This window comes from Spea bombifrons, chromosome 7 (genome assembly GCF_027358695.1).
Source record: "Spea bombifrons isolate aSpeBom1 chromosome 7, aSpeBom1.2.pri, whole genome shotgun sequence".
Taxonomy (NCBI): Eukaryota; Metazoa; Chordata; class Amphibia; order Anura; family Pelobatidae; genus Spea; species Spea bombifrons.
The window spans coordinates 28,314,719-28,336,970 of NC_071093.1; the positions used below are offsets into that span (position 1 = coordinate 28,314,719).

Here is a 22,252-nt window from a genome sequence, read left to right on the forward strand (position 1 = left end):
TGTTATTACCAGGCTACTCTTCTACCTTCTTTGACTCTGGGGTGGTCAGTTGCACATGCGGGAAAGCTCTGGGTGCACCTGAAGCAATCTCAGGACCCCTTAAAATTATCAGACTACCTGTGGATACGGCCTCAAGCAATACAAGAGAGTGCCCTGAAGCATTATTAGGGTAAGAAGCGCAGACAGTTTTTGTTTTTTGTAGAAATTGTAGGGGGTCAGGGTGGGCAGTGCTCGGGTGGTCCTGACATGTAAATCTATTAACCTAAATCCCTTACTGTAGTTTGGAGTAGCCGTATTAGTCCAGTGTATAAGAATGCAAAAAAAAAGCAGAATGTTGCAGAATCTTGTAATACCTTTTTTACTGGACTAACAGTATTTAAAATAATAGACGAGCTTTCGGGAGTCCTCCCTTTAAATGCTTTTGACTTGATAAAGGGAGGACTCCCGAAAGCTCGTCTATTTTAAATACTGTTAGTCCAGTAAAAAAGGTATTACAAGATTCTGCAACATTCTGTTTTTTTTTGCATTCCCAAATCCCTTGCAACATAAATGCAATATGAAATTTCAGAGGTAACTTTATAATACTTCAGTCATATCGGTGAAGCCAGTGGCTTCACCCGCCGGCTGTATGCGGGGGGGGGGTGGCAGTTCAGTCGCTTTTGATTAGTTGTTAGGGAACCCAGCACCTGAACAAGTTAAGCTCAGGTGCCAGGCAGAAACTTTAGCGTGTGGGAGTCAGGAGTTGATGGATTGGTGCCATTACAAATTAAATTTTATTGAATTTGAACGAATACCAAAAAAAACATGTACTGGAATAGGTTGGTTCTGGTAAGAAGGTAGATCAAAAAGTTAAACACTGCACTCCATGAGGATGAAGTAATCGAACAGTGTGTGACTAATAATAATTCCTTTATTTCAATTCTGGATCCAATATAAAAATTCAAAAAGTATAACAAGAAAAGAGAAAATAAATAATACAGGTATGTTTTTTTGTATTTTTATTTTCTCTTTTTTATTATACTTTGATTTTTTTTTTTTTTTTTTAATTTGCTCTTAAAACAACAAGGTAGGCTGGAGAGCCAAGTCGGTAGATTGAAACAAAGACAGAGAGAGTCCGGGTCATGTACTGTAGATTAGAATTTAGGAATTTGCCAAAAAGACAGCAAAGCAGGTAGCAGATCATCATGGGACTCTTCCGTAACCACCGAGGTGAAGCCTGACAGCAGAGACAGGTAATGAATTTCAATTTGTTAAAGTACAATCTTAATAAAGTTATTTTGTTTCAGTTCTCACCTAAAGTGTACCCTATGTCAGTTTCCCATGGTAGGTGACACACTATGGTATTCAGTGCGTAATTATCTGTCCTTTTCAATTTATATCAAGAAATCTGGTTTCAAAACATCCAGTTCTACTGGAAGCAAGAAACCCCTATGGATGTATCGCTACGTCCCGACGACCTTGCAGCGGAAAGGACACATCCCTGCCGCTGCACGGGAGATCAGGCTGGACTCCCCCGTGTCAGCAGAACCCAGCATCGCTGGCTTCCTGCTGTCCGATCTGATGTAACAGCTTCCAGCACGAACGCCGGAAAACTGTTACAGTTTTAAATGCTCGGTCGGGCATTCCCTTTCGGGTCGCATCACTGCTTACATCACCCGGAAGGTCATCGTGGGGAGATGCTAAACAATTTCTGTGCCGTAACACATACCCTGTGCAAGAAAATATAAGCAACACAGAAGTGTTGGCGAAAAAAAATTGCAGGAAATAATTTCTGCGGCCTATCATACCTAATGTAAAAATTCTACGCTTTTGTAAAGAATAATGTACACCTTATAGTATGTTCCCTATAAGTGCTAGGAAAGTCTGGAAAATCTATATAAATTAGGTATTTCTGAAATCAGGACACCTGAATTGATAAATTTGGAGGGGATTTTCCGTCACTTTACTTAATTTTGTGAGGATTCAGAGGGGAAAATATACATAATTTTTTTTTAATATTTTTTTTTAAATTACACTAGTTTTTACTAAATTTCTCATCCTAAATTTTTAGCTAATTATCTAACTATGGTATCAAAAGAAAGCCTTCTCTCCTTGAAAAAAAACCAATATATAGTTTACTTGGGTACACTATTCGCAGGAAAAAAAACAAAAAAAACCTGGGACTGAAGGGGTTAATGTTGCTTATTTGTTTGTATAGGTAAATTAATCTATAATTCCTCACAATTGTGTAATGTTGCAATCCACCTATCCCAGATTTGGATGTCACTTATTGACAACTGGGATCTTCTAGTACCTCTTTCCATTTGCAGCTGATATAAAAAGTTGTTGTTTAAGATGTAATTCAGATAAATTTTGATCATTTTTCCAGTTCGTTGCAATCAAAATGTTTGCTGCAATTAAACAATGAATACCTAAAGTAGTTTGTTTCAGGTTTTATTGGGAGTTTCACATTTCCTAATCTTAATACATTGCCACCGAAGGTGTATATAATTTCCGTTTTACACCTCCAACACCAGTCTTCATGCGAAAAATGTATTTTAGCTAATTTTTCTGGTGTTAGATACCACCTATATAATAATTTAAATAACATCTCGACTAGCGAGAGACCGTGTACTGCTTTATTTACTTTTTCAAATGCTTTACACCAATCAGCTTCTTCTATGGTAGTGTTGAGTTCTTTATTCCAGTTTATAATGGCTGTTGGAGATGTTTTTTCTTATTGTTGTTTCTATTAATTTAAGGCAGTTTGATTTTTTTCTTTTTCTAGTGCGTTAAAAACTACTTTGAGTAAATTATAGTTATTATCTTTTGGCACTACTCCCCTATTAGTCAAATAATTCTTGATTGTTAAATAATTAAAGATCTCAGTTAGGAAGGTTGAATGATAATGACAGAGTTTCGAAAGGTTTGATCTTATCACCCTTCATGAGATCCTCTGAAGGAGGTAATACCCTTGATCTTCCATTCTTTTAGGGTCAAATATTCTATGGCATTTTCTATAAATTCTATTTTTAGAAAATCTAATATTTTTGTTTCTATGTTCAATCTTCTTTTAATCTTACTCCATAGTGGGATCAATTGTTTTAAAATATATAATAATCTACCCTTCTTTAATTCCAAATCAGAATACTAAGATCTTGAATTCCAGTAGCCATCCTATACCATCCTTCTTTCCTCATGTTTTCTATTTTCATTGTCGCGATGTGGAGCATCACTCCTGCATCAAAATGTTTTTTTTTATAATGGGTAGGCCAACACCTCCCTTTTCTACTCTATTAGCTATTACATTCATTTTAATTCTCGGCTTTCCAAACAAAATTTGTAAACAATGTTTGGAATAGGTATGTCCTTTGGGGCAAAATATATGCTCTTAAAATGTTTACTCTACCCCACCATGATATCTCAATTGAACACCACTCTTTTAAATTTGTATTTGTTTCTCTTAAAAGAAGCATAAAGTTTATTTCCATAATTTTCTTTACGTGTTTTGTAATTTTCACTCCCAGAATCACCCAAACTTTTTGGGTGATTATATTTGTATTTGTCCTGGATAAATCTCATTTCACTCTTATTCACATTGATATATTGAGCTGAAGATTTTTCTGCATTTAATTTTTAATTTGATACCCTACTATATGTCTCTATTTCATTCATAACTAAAGGAAGCAATTTAACCGGGTCAACAATACTTAACAAAATGTCATCAGCATACAAAGATATTTTAAGATCTTCCTGTGATGTTGGGTATCCTTGAATCAATTTATTATGTCTAGAATTTCAATAGTTATTACATATAGAATTAAAAGTTTTCACTAGGTGGTCTACAATGCTTGTTTTCATGGCTTCATAAAATTCATTACCAAAACCATCTGGACCGGGTGCTTTGCGATTAACGTTCTAATAGGGTGAATTTCTTCCCCGGAGGTTAGGTCCATTATAACCATATCATGATCAGACCATATAAAAGGTTTTATCTCCATTTCTTTAACTTCATCTAAGTTTGGATCTCCCAGGAAAAAAAATCTATTCTTGAGTAGGAGTTATGGGGCCATGAAAAAAAGTAAAATCTTTTGACAGGGGGTTTTTTAACCGCCAAACATCAAACAAATTATATTTATCTAATAGTGTATTAAGAGATTGAGTATTTCAAGGCTCTTTTATCTATAGTGCTAGAATTATTACTAAATGTATCTATACTTGCGTCTAGAACACAATTGAAATCTCTAGCAATCTCCACTTGTCTATTGAAACTCTTTCAGCTCTATCTAAAATTTGGTTCAGTAGACCCACTGGGTGGATATTTGGTAAAAATAAATTTATTAAAGTATGTAGTTCATTATCTATTGTACAGACTATTATCATATATCTGTATGCCTAATTTCTATAGTAAGATTTTTCTCTAGAAGCTTCAATTATCAAAGGGTAGTGTTTTGCATACCATCTTGTTTTATCCTGTTTTCTCCAGTATGTCTCCTGAACCATAACCACCTGAATCTTCTCTTTACGGAGGAAGTCATTAAAGGACCATCTCTTTTGTGGGATATTAAGACCTTGTATATTTATTGACGCAAACGTAATTGTCTGCATTCATCTAAAAGTTAAATGATTATGCGCAGTGGCCCCCAGTCACTGGCTAAAAAAAATGTACATACAAAAAAAATACCATCAAAAAACATCCCATAAATGGGTAAAAATAAACACAAGCAATTGTTATTTCCTTTGGAAAAAGTATCCTCAGATGTAACCAAAAAGACCAACATAGTCTCTTAGTCCTAAACAGAATGTATGGCGGAGCAATAAATTGAGCACGGCTTGTTAAACCTAAAACTAATGCACTTCATTGTGCAAAATCACATAGAAATTAGAATAATCTAATAAATGCTCATTAATTCTAGTGAATTATTACATACTTCAAAAAAGATCCAATACCTGGATATAGCTCTGTAATAAGATAAGATATAAAAATTAAATTCCCGGAGTGCTAAAAGACGACCCTATAGGAAAAAAGTTTTACCAGTAAATGTTAATTCATGTAAACTATTTTTTTAAATAAAAGCTATGATTGAGAAAAACATTTTGGTTTTATTTCCTTCTATTTTCCAACCTGCCCCCCCCCCAGTTATGCACATCTGCCCCAGAAATGCCTTATACCCCCTATATGCCACTGTGCCCCATGATATGCCTTTGACCCCCTATGTGCCACTCTGCCTCCAGAAATGCCTTATACCCCTATATGCCACTCTGGCATTAAGGGGGTTAAAAGGCATATTATGGGGCAGAGTGGCATATAGGGAAATTTAAGGCATTTCAGGAGGCAGAGTGGCGTATAGAGAGCTAAAAAGGCATTTCTAGAGGCAGAGTGCCTCCAGAAATGCCTTATGCCCCCCATTTAACACTCCCCCGCCCCCCCCAACTTACCGGTTCTTCTGACTTCCTTGTCATGCAGCCGGGGCAGCGTGTAGGGGTGCGGGGAACTCTGATCTCTGACAGCCGGGGAAGGTCTGCGCGATGGACGCAGACAACTCCCGCTGCTAGCCACACCTCCTTCCGGCTGCAGCGTAAGTTGTCTACGCAGATCGCGTAGACATTTACACACTGCCCTGGCTGCACACCGGGGACTCAGAAGCACCGGTAAGGGGGGCGGGGGGGGGGCAGGAGGATCCAGGTCCCCTGCAGCTACGGGGGATCTGGATCTTAGTCGTCTCATAGTCAGACCTATTATAAGAAGGCCCCCGATTATAAGACGAGGGGTATTTTTCAGAGCATTTGCTCTGAAAAAAACCTTGTCTTATAATCGAGCAAATACGGTACTTATCACTCGGCTCTGGATTTGGAGGGTAGAAAAGGGGCTTTCTTAATCCTTCATTTTCTTCATCTTTTCTCCCTTTTTATATAATTTTCTTTCTTTCCTCTCCTCTCTGTTTGTACGTCTGGGGCGTCTGGAGCAGTTGGTATCCCTCCTCCCAGCTTAAGCAGGGAGGTCTCGCCTTTTGAGTGGGAATTGTCTCTGCAGAGACCTAGCTGTACACCGCCCATGTCCTTCGTTAAGTCGGTGGTGCAGTTGTCCTGCTCGGGTCGTTGTAGGGTCCAGATGGATTACCCATCAAACCGCCATCCGCCTCTCCTCAGCAGACCCCTTGATGCGCCATAACGCCACTGCCTCGTCGTGCCTCATTGCTCCGCCTACAAATGCGTTCATCCTACATCATCACGCTCATCGATGAGAGATGACTTACTGTGCATTATTTTTTAATTTTTTATAATGCCAACAATATTTAATATATTGTCAAGTTATTATTCTAGTGCCATTGGGCCATTTTGTTCAATTGGGTGCATAATGCACACTTGGGATTTAAAAATATTTTTTCAGATGTTAATTTTTAATACTATACAGGACATAGTTACTGTATTTCCCCATGTATAAGACGTTCCCATGTATAAGACGCACCATATTTTTACACTTCTATCATGCCCAGGTTCCAGGATGAGTGTGATGTTAGCTGTGCTGGAATCTGGGTATGCCTGGGCATGATAGGAGTGTTATTGATGCAATCATGTATATTTTATATAGCAATCACACTCCTATCATGCACAAGCAGCCAACAATTGCACATCACGTTCAGCCTCCCTCTGCCCTGCCCCCCTCTACTTACACACCCATGCTATCACACACACATATTCATTCACAGACTCATACACCCTTCCCCACCCTTACCTGAACTGCAAATCTTCCGGTGCCGCTCGCAGACTTTGTTGAAGAGTGAACTTCTCTTGTCCCGGCCAGGGGAGCAGGAGCAGAAACGGAATGGAGTGGAGTCATGTGATGTACATTCACGTGACTCCACTGGATTCCTGTGTCTCCTCGACGCAGGAGACTTTGCTGAGCAACACAGAGGTAAGCGGGGGGAAAAAATAAAAAATTTTATTAACCTCAATGTTGCTAGTAAGTTACTATAGTGCACTCCATTCAGATCTTCAAAACATTGATAAAGAAAAACTGCACTTTCCCATATATGTCATTACCTTATCATAATCTTGGATATTATTTTTTGTAAGAAAAAAATAGTTACACTATGGCCAAATTATTTCATATTTTAAGTATGAGTAAATAAATCTGCAAAGCTGTTTAAATGAAAGTTACACATACAAAGTCATTTTCCCCATAAATATTTTTTTTTATTAGAATAATAAAATACATACATATTTTATAATGTAATGATGGTCATTGGGACCCTACTTAGAAGTCTTAATATATATTTAATATAAAAATAAAACTGATATTGCAATGGTAGGATACTGCAAAACAACGGTTTCCTCAATAACACATTGATATAGCACCAAATCCCAAATGCACCCAAACTAATAGAAAAGATATATCTTTAAATGAATTGATATAATTATTTTTTTTTTTTAAGTCGACCTAGTGTCTTATATCTTATTTCACACAACCCCTTTATTTATAAGTGGTCGTGGATGAACAATTGAAAATGAGGCGCAAGCAGAGCCAACGTACTCTAGCTTGATGTATCAGTATACAAACCCTCCACAGGCAGCTGTCCCAACGTGCAACTACACTCTTCCAATAATGCCAGCTACACCATTTTTCTTTTACTCAGTCTGCTTTGACCAGACTAGTCCTACTTAAAAATCGAAATAATTACCACCAAGTACCTGACCTTTCCTTCCTCATTGTTCATCTAGTAGTAAATATCTCCAAATTGTTAATAAAGAGTGTCAGGAGAGAGGGGTTGCACTAAAAAGTAGCCATGGTTAAAAAATGAATGAGGTTTAAGACCAATATTGAAACTGATCAAATATTCCAAAATATCTTAAAAACTGCTAAAACAAAAAGTCAACCATCACACCAATTGATGTTGTACTTATTAATGTAATATGCATATTAACTTGAAAATAAATTCATACGATCTACTACTGCACTTGCTTTTTAGGTTCCACAAACCATTTTAGCTCTTAGAATACATAACAATAAAAATGTTTTTTTTTATACATAATACATTGAATATACCACCCATTTGATATGTTTTAATGTAAAATAAATAAAACTTCATCTCATTAAACTGCTCATTTTTGGTGAGGCAGATTTTTCAGAAAATTGTACATAAATGATTTTAGATGTTCTTCTGATCTGTAGGCCACAAGTCCTCCTTTATTAGACCACCTGTCTGCCCCAGTTGCTCCTTCTACCTCTGAATTATATAACAGATGGGGCTTCTCTGTCAATACGTTTTGGTGCCTTAACATTTTCAGGCACTCTGAAAGGTCCAGTATACCTCCTCCAAGAGATCTCAGGATGGCATGAGGAGCACAGCTGTCCCACTTGAAAGTGGTATCTTCGGAAAACACATAAAAATCCACTAGACCCTGCACCACACAAAGACACTTGTAGCCTGCTCCTGCTGCGAAGTGCAGGTTTTCTCCACAAATTGCCGACAGAGAGCTGAGAATATTCTTTGCTTCAGCTGAACTAGTTACGGCTGAATAGAAGTCCTTTCCTTTTCCACCTTGCTGTAATGAATTGACATTTGGTGTGCTATGACTTTCTCCATTGGCAGTAAACTGTAGTGAGCAGATATTGGAATTCATGTATGACAGTCCCCAATAGTGCTGGCCTTTCCACCTGAGAATATGAATAAATTATGGCATTAACCAAGATTCACATTATGCAAATTAGTTTTCTCTTTCATAGAAATTGGTCTACCAACTTGCAGTGATTCATGCTCCTTTACCCGTTTGGTAAGTATTATGTAAGTCATTCTAATGTTAACAAAGAACAATGAATAAAGTACATGCATGATGTTTTGGGACAGGCTTAAGGTATTAACATGAATACACTGAATATAACATAGAATCTGATAAAGTATGCTTTGGGAATCTGAAGTTCTTATAAAACTTTGAGGGCAGTTTAACCCTCAATCCTTCTGTCTAAAATACAAAAGCACTTCATGTCAAGATTTTATCATTGTGGAGACAATGGCTCCACTTTTTACACACCACTGATATTTATCTACCCTAATAATACAACTGTCCCATAAATTACCGTATTTGCTCGATTATAAGACGACCCTGATTATAAGACGACCCCCCAAAATCTGAATATTAACTTAGGAAAAAAAGAAAAAGCCTGAATATAAGACGACCCCAAAGGAAAAAAGTTTTACCAGTAAATGTTAATTCATGTAAACTATTTTTTTTAATAAAAGCTATGATTGAGAAAAATATTTTTTTTGTTTTTATTTCTTGTATTTTCCAACCTGTCCCCCAGTTACGCACATCTGCCCCCAGGCTTGCCACTCCAATATGGCACTGTGGCCCATGATATACCTTTTAACCCTCTATATGCCACTGTGCCCCATGGTATGCCTTTTGACCCCCTATGTGCCACTCATAAAAGCCTGCTTATGGTAAAGCTAGGGGTGCTGCTGCCCTGGGCGAGGCCTAGGCAAGCAACTTGAATATATATATATATATATATAACGTTTGTGGAGTGGTTACCGATTTAGCTCGACTTAAAATCTACTCCTAGCGCTCCACTGACAGCTATAATGCTTGTGTTCAAGGACATACTGTTAATATCAATGACTAATATCATTAAGCCTCCAGCCTAATTAGCATGTTAGCAACATTTACATGTATATCTCGGATGGCCAGATTTGTGTAAGGAGCCAAGAAGACCAATAGGGTAGCCAGCTTGATACTTTTTTTTTGGGGGGGGGGGGATGAGGTACACGTATATCAAAATGAATATAAAAATTACACAAAAATATTAGGAACAGATTTAAACAAAATATAGAAACCATGGCTACCAAGTCCTGGCTTATATGAATGTACATGTACAGCAAAGTTGTAGGCAGTAATCAAACTATTTTTAAATCTGTACCTGAGTGTTTTGGGATCCTTTGTGGCAAACGGTTGATTAACGACACCCATAATTGGAAGTCCTGTGTCAATCAGGTAGACACCAATTAAAACAGTTACACACTGAAGGCCCTTAGTATAAATTCCTTTATTTGGCTCAGTATCTGAGGATCCCTTAATGTATTGATATGTTGAATCTGGAATTAAATAGAGAGAATAAGTGAATAATTTCTTTATATATGATATACCTATATATAAAGCACATAAAAAAGAAATAAAATATCATAGTAAATTTACTTTCTGGGGAATATGCCGCTGTCTCAAATCTATCCAGAACAGAACTAATCAGTGTAACATATATTTGGAATTAACGCTATTACCAATTTGTAAATTATTATTAACATTACTTAGACTGTAAACTCCTTAGTGCAGGGATCAACTTTCCTAAATTATGTGTAAATTATTGTACACTGTACGGACAAAAGTATTGGGACACCTGACCATTATACCAACAGGGAAGTTGCATTTTAAATACATTAATAAGTAGTTGCCCCCCTCCCTTTTGCAGCTATAACAGCTTCCACTCTTCTGGGAAGGCTTTCAACAAGATTTTGGAGTGTTTCTGTGGACATTTTTTGCCTGTTCATTCAGTAGAGCGTTTGACAGGTCAGGCACTGATTTTGGACAAGAAGGCATGGCTCGCAATCTCCATTACAGTTGATCCTAAACCTTGCTTTGTGCACTGGGCCTTTCTCAAACTGTTCCCACAAAGTTGTAGGCATAGAATTGTCCAAAATGTCTTGGTATGCGGAAGCATTAAGATTTCCCTTCACTGGGAGTAAGGGACCTAGCCCAACCCCTGAAAAATAGCCCCATACCATTATCCCTCCACCTCCAAACTTCACCGTTGGCGCAAAACAGTCAGACAGGTAACGTTCTCTAAGCATCTACCAGACTCAGACTTGCCCATTAGATTCATGATTCATCACTCCACAGAACACTTTCTACTGCCAGATTCCAGTGGCAGTAATAAAGAATGTGATTTGCGTAGCAAATAATAATCGCCAACGCTGGCAAACAACATTTATATGTAATCAAATAGCTGTGTTTGAGTATCTGTTGTGTTCATGAAACAAACACACCCAAGGTAAAGCTTTTTAAATTTTTGTTAATTAGGATTTATCTTTGATCTAACAAGCGGAATGTAGATTCCCCTTTCTGCTACACCTTTTAATCTTTAACTGTATTAATCTTATACTACTTTGTTAAAAAAAATCAAATGCCTATATGTGGGTCTAATATACTATATTAGCCAGAATAAGGTCCTGTCGCAGCATTTCAATTGGGCTTAGGTTTAGATTTTGACAGGGTCATTGCAACACCTTTATTCATTTTTTTTCAGCCATTCTGTTGCAGATTTGCCGGTGTGCTTGAGATCAATTTCAGTCATTAGCCTTTGGACAAATTGTCCTGCATTTGACTGTGGTAAACAGAGTAGTTCATGGTCGACTCAATGACTGCAAAACAAGCCCAAATCATGACCCTTCCACCACCATGTTCTTTTCTGTTGGCAACCCCTCCAAACAAACCATAATTGTTCAGTCTTTTTAAAATTGTACAGTCATGAACTTCATTTAACATGCCTGTAGATTCTGAGATGTAACTCTTGGGTTTTTTGCAATTTCTCTGAGCATTGCACGGGGGGATTTTGCTGGGATGTCCACTCCTGGGAAGACTGGCAACTGTCTTTATTTTTTTCCACTTTTGAATAATCCTTCTTACTGTAGAATGATGGGCTTTAAATTGTTTAGAAACGACCTCATAACCCTTCCCAGATTGATGAGCATCAACAATTGCTTTTCTAAGATCATTGCTGATGTCTTTCCTCCTTGGCATTGTGTTAACACACACCTGCTCCAGACCAGCAAACTGCCAAAAATTCAGCTTTTATAGAGGTGGTCACACTTGCTGATGATTAATTAATCAAGGGCATTTGATTAGCAGCACCTGCCTGTTACTTAGCATCTTAATATCTATAGAAGTAGTAAGGGCATACTTATTTTTTCAAACATGGCTTCTTCATTTTGGCTCTATTTTTGTTGAATAAATCATGACACAATGTAAAATGTCGTGTGTTGTGCATCGACGGTTGTTAGATCTACTAAGAAACAGATCATTGTTATGTCCTGAAAAACCATAGAATTAAAAGAGGGTGTACGGTTTTTTTCACATGACTGTATTCTTTACAGCGCCGATATATGTGCTAGTGCACCATAACTCTCCACTTACCAATAGGATCCACCCACACAGCGATGTTGCTCCATGGAATGTCAACACTTATGGCACTAAGTGCAGGGTCTGTTAGACTCACATCCTGATGAACAACCCTTGCTAAGGCTTTGGATGCAGCTTCGTTATTATCAAGGACCTTTTGTAAAAGTTTAGCTGTTTCTTCCTCTGTTGCACACACTTTAACTGTAATTTTTTCTCCTATGAATAAAGGGTGAATATTCATTATTAAACTACAGTAAGACATGATTTTTTTAAAATAATAAAATAGTGTTTTACAACATTTAGTACTGGCCAATACACATTTGTTTATAATGCTCCTTCCGTATTACTTACCTAGTTCATTTGTAAATTCATTTGATTCTTCACCTGCAATTTGATTTTCTAAACCTGGAAACTGAATATTTACACATGGTGATTATATACTCTATACATTTTACATATCTGCTATAAAGAATTAGTTATCAATATTCTCAACAAATCATTTTCATGCTCACGGATCCAATAATTGCACTCTCTTGTTTGTGAAGCAAATAGACAATGGGATACTGTTACTTTATTAATTCCTCTGAAGGATTAATCACAATACAGAATTTTAATAATATTTTTCAGTTTCTTTGGCCACAGCCTATCAGTGTCTGCCAAATTATATTAAAGGGACAGTTTAATGTCCCAGACAGCCTCACCAAATAAGAACACTGGCTAAGATCTACAAGTTATCCTGGGATGCTTGTTTCCATGGGTGTGCCACTTGGGGTACGTTCATTTATGTTTGGTAGGAATTTCCATTAGTGAAGGCACTATGGAATAGTGTGTTTCCGTTGATGTTTTTGGTATTGGCAGTTTACTGCTTTTTTGTGTGGAACCAATGATAATATAAAACAAAATAACAAAAAAATAACAAAAAAAAAAACCAAAAAACACTTAAGGAAAAGCTGCAGATCCAGATCTACAGCACAACACCTCCTCCATGGCCCAATCCTTTGTGACAAATTGGCTGCTATGAGGGGGAGTATACAGGGGGGCACCACATAAATAGAAAGAGACCACTAAGCTATTATTAAAGTGCATTATGGATGTCTGGAGTGTCATCTTAAGTGAAACTATGAAAACTAATTCTGGGAAGGGTTTGGACATTTAATAGTACTAGCAATACACATTTATAACGTCATATTTAGTTACAAAAACTTAAGGGGACATTCTAGTGCCAAAAATTTTATTTTTGTGCATGTTGGAGTCCATGCATTTTACTACATTCAAACTAGGGCACGCATTCTTTAGCTATTGGAGTTCCGTCTCATTTAAGCCCTGCTCTGGCTGGTATGCAAACTGGACTCCAACATGTATCTAAAGAAAAATAGGTGTGTAGTGTGCCTTTAAATCCATTAGAGTAGAGCAAACGGCAAGGAATAAGGCATGTGTGGCGCATATCTTTTGTATGCTAGAAAATAAGATGCCCAACAAGTCTGCAAATTAAAGGACACAAAGATAGATAAATAAGAGTCCTTGATATGATGGGTAACAATTTACAATATGGACAACCTAAGTTCCTGGGTACCTTTTTCCCAATGTCATGTTTTATTACTTCCTGGACCAAGACGTCAGCAAGGGTTTTGAAATCAGTGAGAAATTTCTTATTCTTTTCTCCCTCTTTCTTTTCCTCAATTAATAACTGGAATAGTGCATCTTCCTGTCGGCATGCGCGAGCAATGCATGCAGCTTTTTCTGAAGCTCTAAGCAGTTCTTGAAGGATGGCAGACATTTTTAACCTGTTTGTAAGAAATCACAGAAAAAGAACAGCTATTGTAATTCAGACAGGTCCATGACAGGACACAGTAACAATAATTAAATTAAGAGTGCTAGGAGGCGGACAATGCTAGTAATGTAAATTATGTGTTTGTTTTTATTTCAATAATAATAATATTAGAAAGATATTTAAATATCAGCATTGATTAATATTATAGTTTAAGGATAACAATGTTAAACCATTCTTTCCCCTAAATCTATTGCTTAAAACGTTTATTGAACTGTTATTTTCTTTGATAAATACGCTAAAGTTAGAAAATATTTTCTTGTGAAGGAGAGTTTTTTTAGTTTAGGCAACGGTAAGCTAAACTATAAATGCTTCTACATTGTGGGGTTATTTAATTATAGGCAACTCTAGAAAACGTTAAACTGCAAATAAAATTGAAACTGTAAATATGTTCATGGAACGACAGGATTCAAACCCATATTTAAATGTGCAAAAATACATCCTGTTAATAGCATGGCTACCGTGTATTTTACTATGAAAAGTTCAAGAAATACAAATTCTTTACATCCAAAAGCAATATTTTTTACCTTCCTTTGGGTAACAGGAAATGCCATATAAACATCTGGTTGCTTAAATAATTTTTTATATACTAAATGCAACAAAAATCCAATAAAACACTAACATTACATACCGTATTTGCACAATTATAAGACAAGGTTTTTTAATACCCCTCGTCTTATATTCGAGGTCTTCTTCTAATGAGACCTCAAATAGAGGTCTGACTACAAGACTAAGATCCAGATCTAGCCCTCCACCGGCTGCCCCACTAGACTAGACTAGAGTGGCATGGGGGGGTATCAATGGTTTTCTGGAGGCATAGTGGCATATAGAGGGTTAAAAAGCTTATCAGAGAGGCAGTGGCATATAGGAGTGTATAAGACATATGGGGGGGTGGCAAATAGGGGGTTAAAATGCATGTCAGGGAGGCAGAGTGGCATATAAGGCATATCTGGGGGCATATCTGATGTGCATAACTGGGGCAGAGTGGCAAATAAAATTTCCTAAAATAATATTCAAATTTTGGGGGGCCGTTTTATAATTGAGCAAATAGGATATTTTGCGTTCCTTTTTTTTTGTAGGAAAAATCAGAAGACGGCAAAGGGTGGTGGAGGTAGATGCTAGGGCCATAGGTAAACAGTGTATATTATACTGGATTTTAATAAAGCATTTAGAAAATATATTATTTTACAAACAGTAAGTACTGTGAGCTGGCAGACAAACATTTAAAGTGCATTCATTTTTCTAAAACACTTAGGATGCCAAACATAGGGCTCGAGTGAAGCACCAGTAATAAGATACCTAAACCTCCAGTTGAAGTTGAAAAGTGAAAGTTAACAATTATGTTTTTTCCAGTTTAAGCTATGTGGTCCCTTTTAAATTTTCATATTGTCCCTGCAGAATCCCCCATATGCATTTTGCCACCACCAGCTACATTTATATACTTACCTCCAGTCGATCGCAAAACTGTCTCAACAAATGGAGGTCAACTGCAGCAGCAGGGCTGCAGATTCTAACACATTTAGGCGTTATTTATTTATTTCCATTTCAGAAGAATCCATATTATAAAACAGAGAACCTTAATATTCTATATTTCTATAATTCTATAGTGAGGGTATCAGGGACATTAACCTGTCTTAAAGTATATTGCTGAGCTATGCCAAAAGTCTTCTACTGGTGGAAGAATCAAAAGAAACATCTAATATAATAAGTAATTATCGAGCATTTAGAACTGCAGGCAGGGGCATAATAGTCTAGTATGTCAGAAGGCGCAAAAAAGTAGTACTTTTGCAGAATTAGTCAATTTCTTTAAAGCTAGCATTTTAGCCAGGTACACTATTTGGAAATCAAGCACATACTATAGTAAAGCACTTCAAAGTTAAGTAGATGCCTCATTCAAACTAAGCTCTAAATGTTAAGTATGTGCTAATATTATGAATAAAGCAAGTTCTGTACAGAGAGTACCAAACACTTCTAAATTTGCCTTGCCTGGTGTAGAGGGACATGGGCTTATAAGGTTTGTTTCATGTGTAAGGCATTCACACAATGGAGAAATCATGGTCTGGAAATAGTATTTATCATCAAAGCTGTCCAAAATAAGCCTTAATGTTACCCTCACCACTAAATATGTCACATCGCATGTATTGTTTATTTCTGGTGCTGTGTCGACGGAAAAATAACATTTATTCAAGGGGACTAACTAACGTGTAAAGAAGGAGGATATTTTTTATAAATTATTTAACATAACTCCCCAGATTTTCTCTTTGGGGTGTCCATTCATCTAAGTGTGAGTGCTTGTGAGTTGTCAACAAATGCAAGTTTTCGGAATGCAAATTGACACAAGTTGGGAAAAAAAAGTCCAACATGCAAATTCCTAACTCGCATTGGCACTGAGTAATTAAGGTAATTAAGCCTGGGGGTATATGGCCTCATCCCTCTTCCCCTACTAATGACAGACTTAAAGATATATTTTAAAAACCTTAAGAAAAGCAAGAACCCCCAAGTTCGTGGCACTCAGAGAGTCCCTGGATGGTACTCCTCTATCCCCTTTACTAGAAGGACTTACCCGTAGATAGAAATATTACAAAAAGAGTTCTTAACTTTTGTTTTTTTAACTTAATGCAGCAGGACAGGGATGGACAGGAAGGCATGGGGTTCATGTCACTCCAAAGGGCATTTTACTTTAGCCTCCTCACTTAAATCCAAAGCTTGTAGATTATTTAACCCCATGCCTATTGTCACAATACACTCCCAGGTTTGTTTAAAAACTCCAAACCTTAGCGCACACTGGGTTAAAATATATACATAGGGTTAATTTTGTGAATTACAGATGAGGACCTGCAAACAAAGCATCTACCTTGGCTCCAATTGATGGCGACCAGATAATAAAGGAGAGGACTATGAAAGTCAAAAACTAATTTTAACGCAACGTCACTAAAATGTATGTTGAAATAAACACATTAACAACCGTGTACTGAGTTCTGCAAATTTTGCATTATTAAATCTATAGATCCTTTCAGATGGCTCCAAAACCTTTCCACATAGGCTACCCATATTCATCATGTAAGCTCTTGGTGCTATATTAGGAATAGGGCATGGGAAAGTTCCGTTATGTGTTCTGTACAGAAGCGCGTTTTTGGTAACATTGGAAATCTAAAGAAAAATGTATTTGCTTTTCTTTTGCAAATGATGCTCCAATCAAAATACAGGCAAAACATTTAAGAGACCTATATTCCATACATATATATATATATATATATATATATATATATATATATATATATATATATATGACAAGCAAACACATTTTTATAACAAAGATGCTTGTTGATGCATACATTTGGGTGTATACACAACACGCACACTTTAATATGCAGTATGCATGTCCTTCATTTCTACTGTTGTTTCTACTGTTGAGGCAAAGAGTGATTTCAAACCAGTGAATTAATTCCACCGCTCTAGAACATATGACTAGAAATAATTCATACCAGATGTTGAAGAGCATACTTCTAAAAATAGCTAACCAAACATATTAACTTGGACAAAACAATGTAACTCAGCCCGTTAGTCACATCTGCACTAACTATTTAGATTCCGGAGACCCCCCTGCTAAAAACATTGTATACATAAATATATATTAACTTAAATAAATAAAATAGGGATCCCTAGGACCCCCTATGAACAAAGGGGGGGGGGGCGTGATGATGGCCACCACCACTCCACCCCATAGAGGTATATGCCTTTTTAGCCCCTGCTAATGGGGGGGGGTCAAAATCTATTTTAAAAACCTTAAGAGCAGACCCCCATCCTGGTGGCATCCAAAGAGTGCGTGGTTGGACCCCCCTTACCAGGTTTTTTAGATAGGGAGCACTTTCCTGCCACTAATCGGATGCTTCAAGGAGCCAAAGCTGGCACCCAGACAGCAGAGGCGGCGTATGCAGCACTAGATCTCTTTACACGTAAAGAATGTAAGTGCTAAAAAAGAGTGACAACAAGATGCACTTCATCTGCAATTTCTATATGATAATAAAAGCAATTCTATAATCAAACTTATGGCTGAAAGAAATCTTATTAAAATGCATATTAAAATATAATCTGTATTGATGATGTTGCCAGCCACATATGCACAGTCCACTGACACGTTAAGACATGTATTGAGCCTACATACACTATGCTAAAACACAGAGAGGGAGTGTGCCTTCTGAGCTGATGCATTGACAGTTTGCAAATGGGCAAAGTCACACAATTGTTAATTAAAGCATTTTAAAATATCTAGATGGCACATAACTGGCAACATTCTGCCCTAGGCCACCTCAATGAACGAGAACGTGGCATAATTCTGTCACTCTCTGCACACATTGATTCCAATGGGAGCATTTTTCTGCCAATAATTGGCTGCTTTGAGTGGCAAGAAATGTTGGACCACACAAGAGGGCAGCTGCAGCAGCAGAGTTGCAGTTTCCACATCAGCTAAGTTTTGTTTTGGGAAAAAATTTAATATCAGTAATATGCATTCTTCTTCATATGGGATGTCAGGGACAGTAAACTGTCATAATGGAACGCCAGATCAAACCACGTTTTTACTGATTAGTGACTGAATGGCAGGTAGCAGTCTCAACACGGTTGCTGAAGCTCAAAATGTGGAGCACCCACTCCAACTGCAAAGCAAAACGAAAACGCTGGCACTCCTTAAAGATGAGACGCTCCAGCAGTGTAAATCATGTAATAACTCCTTGATAAAGAGCCTTTGGTGCGAAACTTGTTAAGCAGGTTCTCCGTTCTAGTGGCTGGTCTGCTTTTTGTCATTATTATTTTTTTGTTTAACACTTGATATAATATATATTTTTTATTACGGGACTATGATCCCTAATAAAAGCAGTTTTTTTCATGATTATAATGATATATTGTTTGAGCATCTCATCTGTAAAGAGTGCCAGCGTTTTTGTTTGGTTTTCCTTCACAGTAAAACGTCCTTTTTACCCAATATCGGACAGCTGGGCTAAGCATGATTTACGCAACAAAGAAAAATCAGCATTATTTTTATATTAAAGGTGATTTTCAATTACTTGCCTGGGGTTTTATAATGGTATCTCTATTTTTAAACTCAGCCGTTTGTGAGAAATATATTAACTAGATTTGGCTGTTTGTACCATTTTGCATATCGGTGTGCATCACTGGCAGCAGTCAAACGTAGCCATTCAATTAATAATTAAGGAAATGTCTGCTATTTTTAGCTGTAACCCTATGAGTAGAAAGCTGAGCAAACCTATTGTCTCTACACTGCAAGCTGTAGACAACAAACTTCAATGGACAGTTTACTGTCCCCGACACACACACACTAGTGAAAAATGTATATAATATACAGAGCCTTCTTACAAAAGGGAGAAAGTAGAAGCTGCATCTCTGCAGCTGCACTATTCCTCTGTGGTTTGACGATTCTTACCATTGATTGGTAGCTTGGAGCAGCCAATCAGTGCCAGAGATCCCTACAACTGAAACTTGCAACATAACGAGTTGTATAAATGTAAATGTTACATACAAATGATATAATGTGGCTGTTAAGTTAGTCATATTTATCTGGGGAAGAAAAACAAAGTGTATGTATGTAAAATGTGCAACATTTTATTGTGGGATTTTGAGCTACTTCAAGATCTAACTTCTGATGCAGGTGCCACAAAGAGCTTTATACAATTGTCACAACCTGACACTTTTTGATACTTTCACAAACCTTTATTCTTAACCCAAATTATACCTTGTTTATTCTTAGGGCCCCTAATTACACCTTGTTTATACTTATGGGTGCCAGCAGGTATCTCATGCGGGCTTGATGTGCTGCCTGCTCTTTGGGTGACCAAGGACCCTTGTATGAGCATCTGAGAGGCTTTAAAAGAGATAATCAGCCCCGATGGCTGCCAAAAAACTCTCAAGGAAAAACAAACGAGCAACCCAAGCTTTTCACTACCTATTGTCAACTAAAAAAATGTTTCTGGTACCAATTGGTTGTTGGTTTGAGGGATACGTAAACTGCTCACACAAGAACCCAGTGACTTCTGGTAACCTCCTGGTAGTCAATGGCGCCTAAAGGCGATTTAGAGAAACGTCCCCCACTAAGCCTGTCGCTGCCTATCCCAGTCTTCTTCCGACATAAAAAATGTTTTTAGTATATTTCCTAGGAAACATAACATGAGACACAGCATTGCGATATGCTGCAGAACCCCTTCAGGTACTCATATGGTTTCATGTCCTCTCTCCACAGGAAATGAAGCCATGCTGTGGAATGCCAAGTGATTGTTATAGTTTACAGGGTCATAAATGTCACTGGTCTGTCTGTTAACCAATTCCTTGCCCAGGGAAACAAGAAAAAATCCTGCTCTGTGTCCACATTGGAGACAAAAGTTTATCAAGCCTAGGAACTTACAATTATGGGTGAATAATGGCTGATCTGCCCTAAATATAGAATTACAAAGACAGCAAATGTCATTATGATGGCAGAGCCCTTGTGGAGTAAGCACTGGGTTTAGCAGTACCTTGCAGTGATCTGGGAGAGTATGCTTCGTCTGTGCTCCTTCCAATGGCTTCCTGTGCGGGTTACAGATTTCCTCTCCCGAAACACCAGTCACAGAAGGCAAACCCTTCCCTTGCCTGCAAGTCAAAAATGATCTGTTAGTAGTTACAGTGGAGAGAGTAATGACAACAGCAGCCATCACAGAGCAGAAGGAACAGAGAGATAACCACGAGAAGAGATAAACAGGCAGCGGAGGATCCAGATCATAGGTGTTTCACTACACAACCGATCACAAGAGCAGGGATCAGTAACGCAGGGATCCACTGATCTAACTGCTGGATACAGAGCCATCGGGGTCAGCAGAGGAAAGAAGTAGCGTTACAGATCTCACACAGGCATTGCCAGAATGATAGAGCAAAGTGGGTCCTCACAGATCGCGATGGGGCAGAGAGAAGCAGACTGCGCACCCGGGATCCTCTCGCTCTCCTGTCGGTGTGACATTGCCGGGTGCCGCAATCACGCCTCCTCATAGCCCGCTGATGACAGCGATGATGCTGGTATGTGGTGGGCGAGGCCTGATCCTGTTTGGCTTCCATCACCGGCTTACGTTTTGTGTTTACGAAGGGCACGTACGAGTCTGACTTTTCTCCGGTGCGGCTATGGAAACGTTTCCCGTTTTACCAACATTCCCTTTGGGGCATATAAAGGGCACCGGCCAGGCCGCAAATTAAAGGCCGAAACTAAATGTTTTTTTTTTTTTTTTTTACAAATGTCTTTCAGACCGCTTCCTCTGACAGGCTTGGCCGGGGAAGTTGATGCAGCTAGGCCTTATCAGGTTAACCCTTTGAATGCCGCACACATGGTTTCCATACTGGAATAAAACGCATCTATTTTTTACTTTAGTTAATTAAAGGGACACCCCAGCTATCATATGCACTTCAGAGGCCCCTTCCAATGTAGTTGTTCTCCCTTTGTAATGTCTGTAGAATGCCTCATGTGCATTTCCGCCTCTCCCCATCCAGCAAATTGCCATGCAGACAAACACAGCTCTCTCCGCATGATATACTTACCCCCCTGTGCGAGCGCTGCAAGCGCGCCGGCGCTTTCCTGCCGCATATTGGCTGCTTCAAGCCGAGAACATAGAGAAAGCGGGCAATTGTGGAAAGAAAAAGGTAAACGTTGCAACACAGCACAGGGCAAGTCATGTACAGTAAAAATACCAATTTTACGTAAGAATTACAGCAGATCTAAGCTCCTTTGAGCAGGGCCCTCCTCACCTGTTGTCACTCTAAGTCAATTTGTTATGTTACATACTACTTGTTGTGTCCTGTCCACCCATTGTACAGAGCTACGGAATTTGATGGCGCTATATAAAACAACAAATAATAATGATATGGTTTGACACAAGGAAACACACCTGGGAAAATGAGCTGCTGTTGTGACAAGTGTTCACAGCTGCAGCTTCAACCGCAGATAAAGCATCTAATATTTTAGTGTGCATTCTTCCTTAGGTAAAGAAAACATGTTACAATGAGTTACATTGTCAAAACTAAACATATAAACTAAATAAGCAAAACAGCAACAAAAAGGGCAGCACAGAGAGACTATGCAACAATGAAAACACTCGGTGTGAGTCATCTAGACATCTGCAAGATAAATCCCGCATTTAAATGACTCCCAAGAATAGACTGGTGGCCACCCATAACCAAGGCTAGTTCTGGGTTCCCTTGCATTTTGAGGCATGTTTTTAAATCTAGTGAAAGTTTATATAA

General features: G+C 38.0%; 1 protein-coding gene across 2 annotated transcripts; it reads right to left on the bottom strand.

Annotated features, from left to right (window-relative positions):
• Positions 1-7,462: 7,462 nt before the first annotated feature.
• On the bottom strand, positions 7,463-21,020 carry INPP1 (inositol polyphosphate-1-phosphatase). Of its 2 annotated transcripts, XM_053471857.1 has the most exons (7): positions 20,912-21,020; positions 20,503-20,617; positions 13,724-13,934; positions 12,502-12,562; positions 12,166-12,366; positions 9,899-10,073; positions 7,463-8,638 (listed from the first exon to the last, which is right to left on the bottom strand). In XM_053471857.1, exons 3-7 carry the CDS (start codon positions 13,925-13,927, stop codon positions 8,083-8,085), a joined length of 1,197 nt encoding a protein of 398 aa, XP_053327832.1. In that variant the 5' UTR covers positions 13,928-13,934; positions 20,503-20,617; positions 20,912-21,020; the 3' UTR covers positions 7,463-8,082. The 2 variants fall into 2 exon arrangements, with proteins under 2 accessions (XP_053327832.1, XP_053327833.1); XM_053471858.1 differs by lacking the exon at positions 20,912-21,020 and having other exon boundaries at positions 20,503-20,636.
• Between the last annotated feature and the right edge of the window lie 1,232 nt (positions 21,021-22,252).

Excerpts from the sequence above, each read along its gene's own strand:
- INPP1 (XM_053471857.1), bottom strand. The coding sequence starts at position 13,927 with ATGTCTGCCATCCTTCAAGAACTGCTTAGAGCTTCAGAAAAAGCTGCA. Across the intron at positions 12,367-12,501 it reads TGAATTTACAAATGAACTAG|GAGAAAAAATTACAGTTAAA; the intron begins GTAAGTAATACG and ends CTTTATTCATAG. Across the intron at positions 10,074-12,165 it reads TGTGTGGGTGGATCCTATTG|ATTCAACATATCAATACATT; the intron begins GTAAGTGGAGAG and ends ATTTAATTCCAG.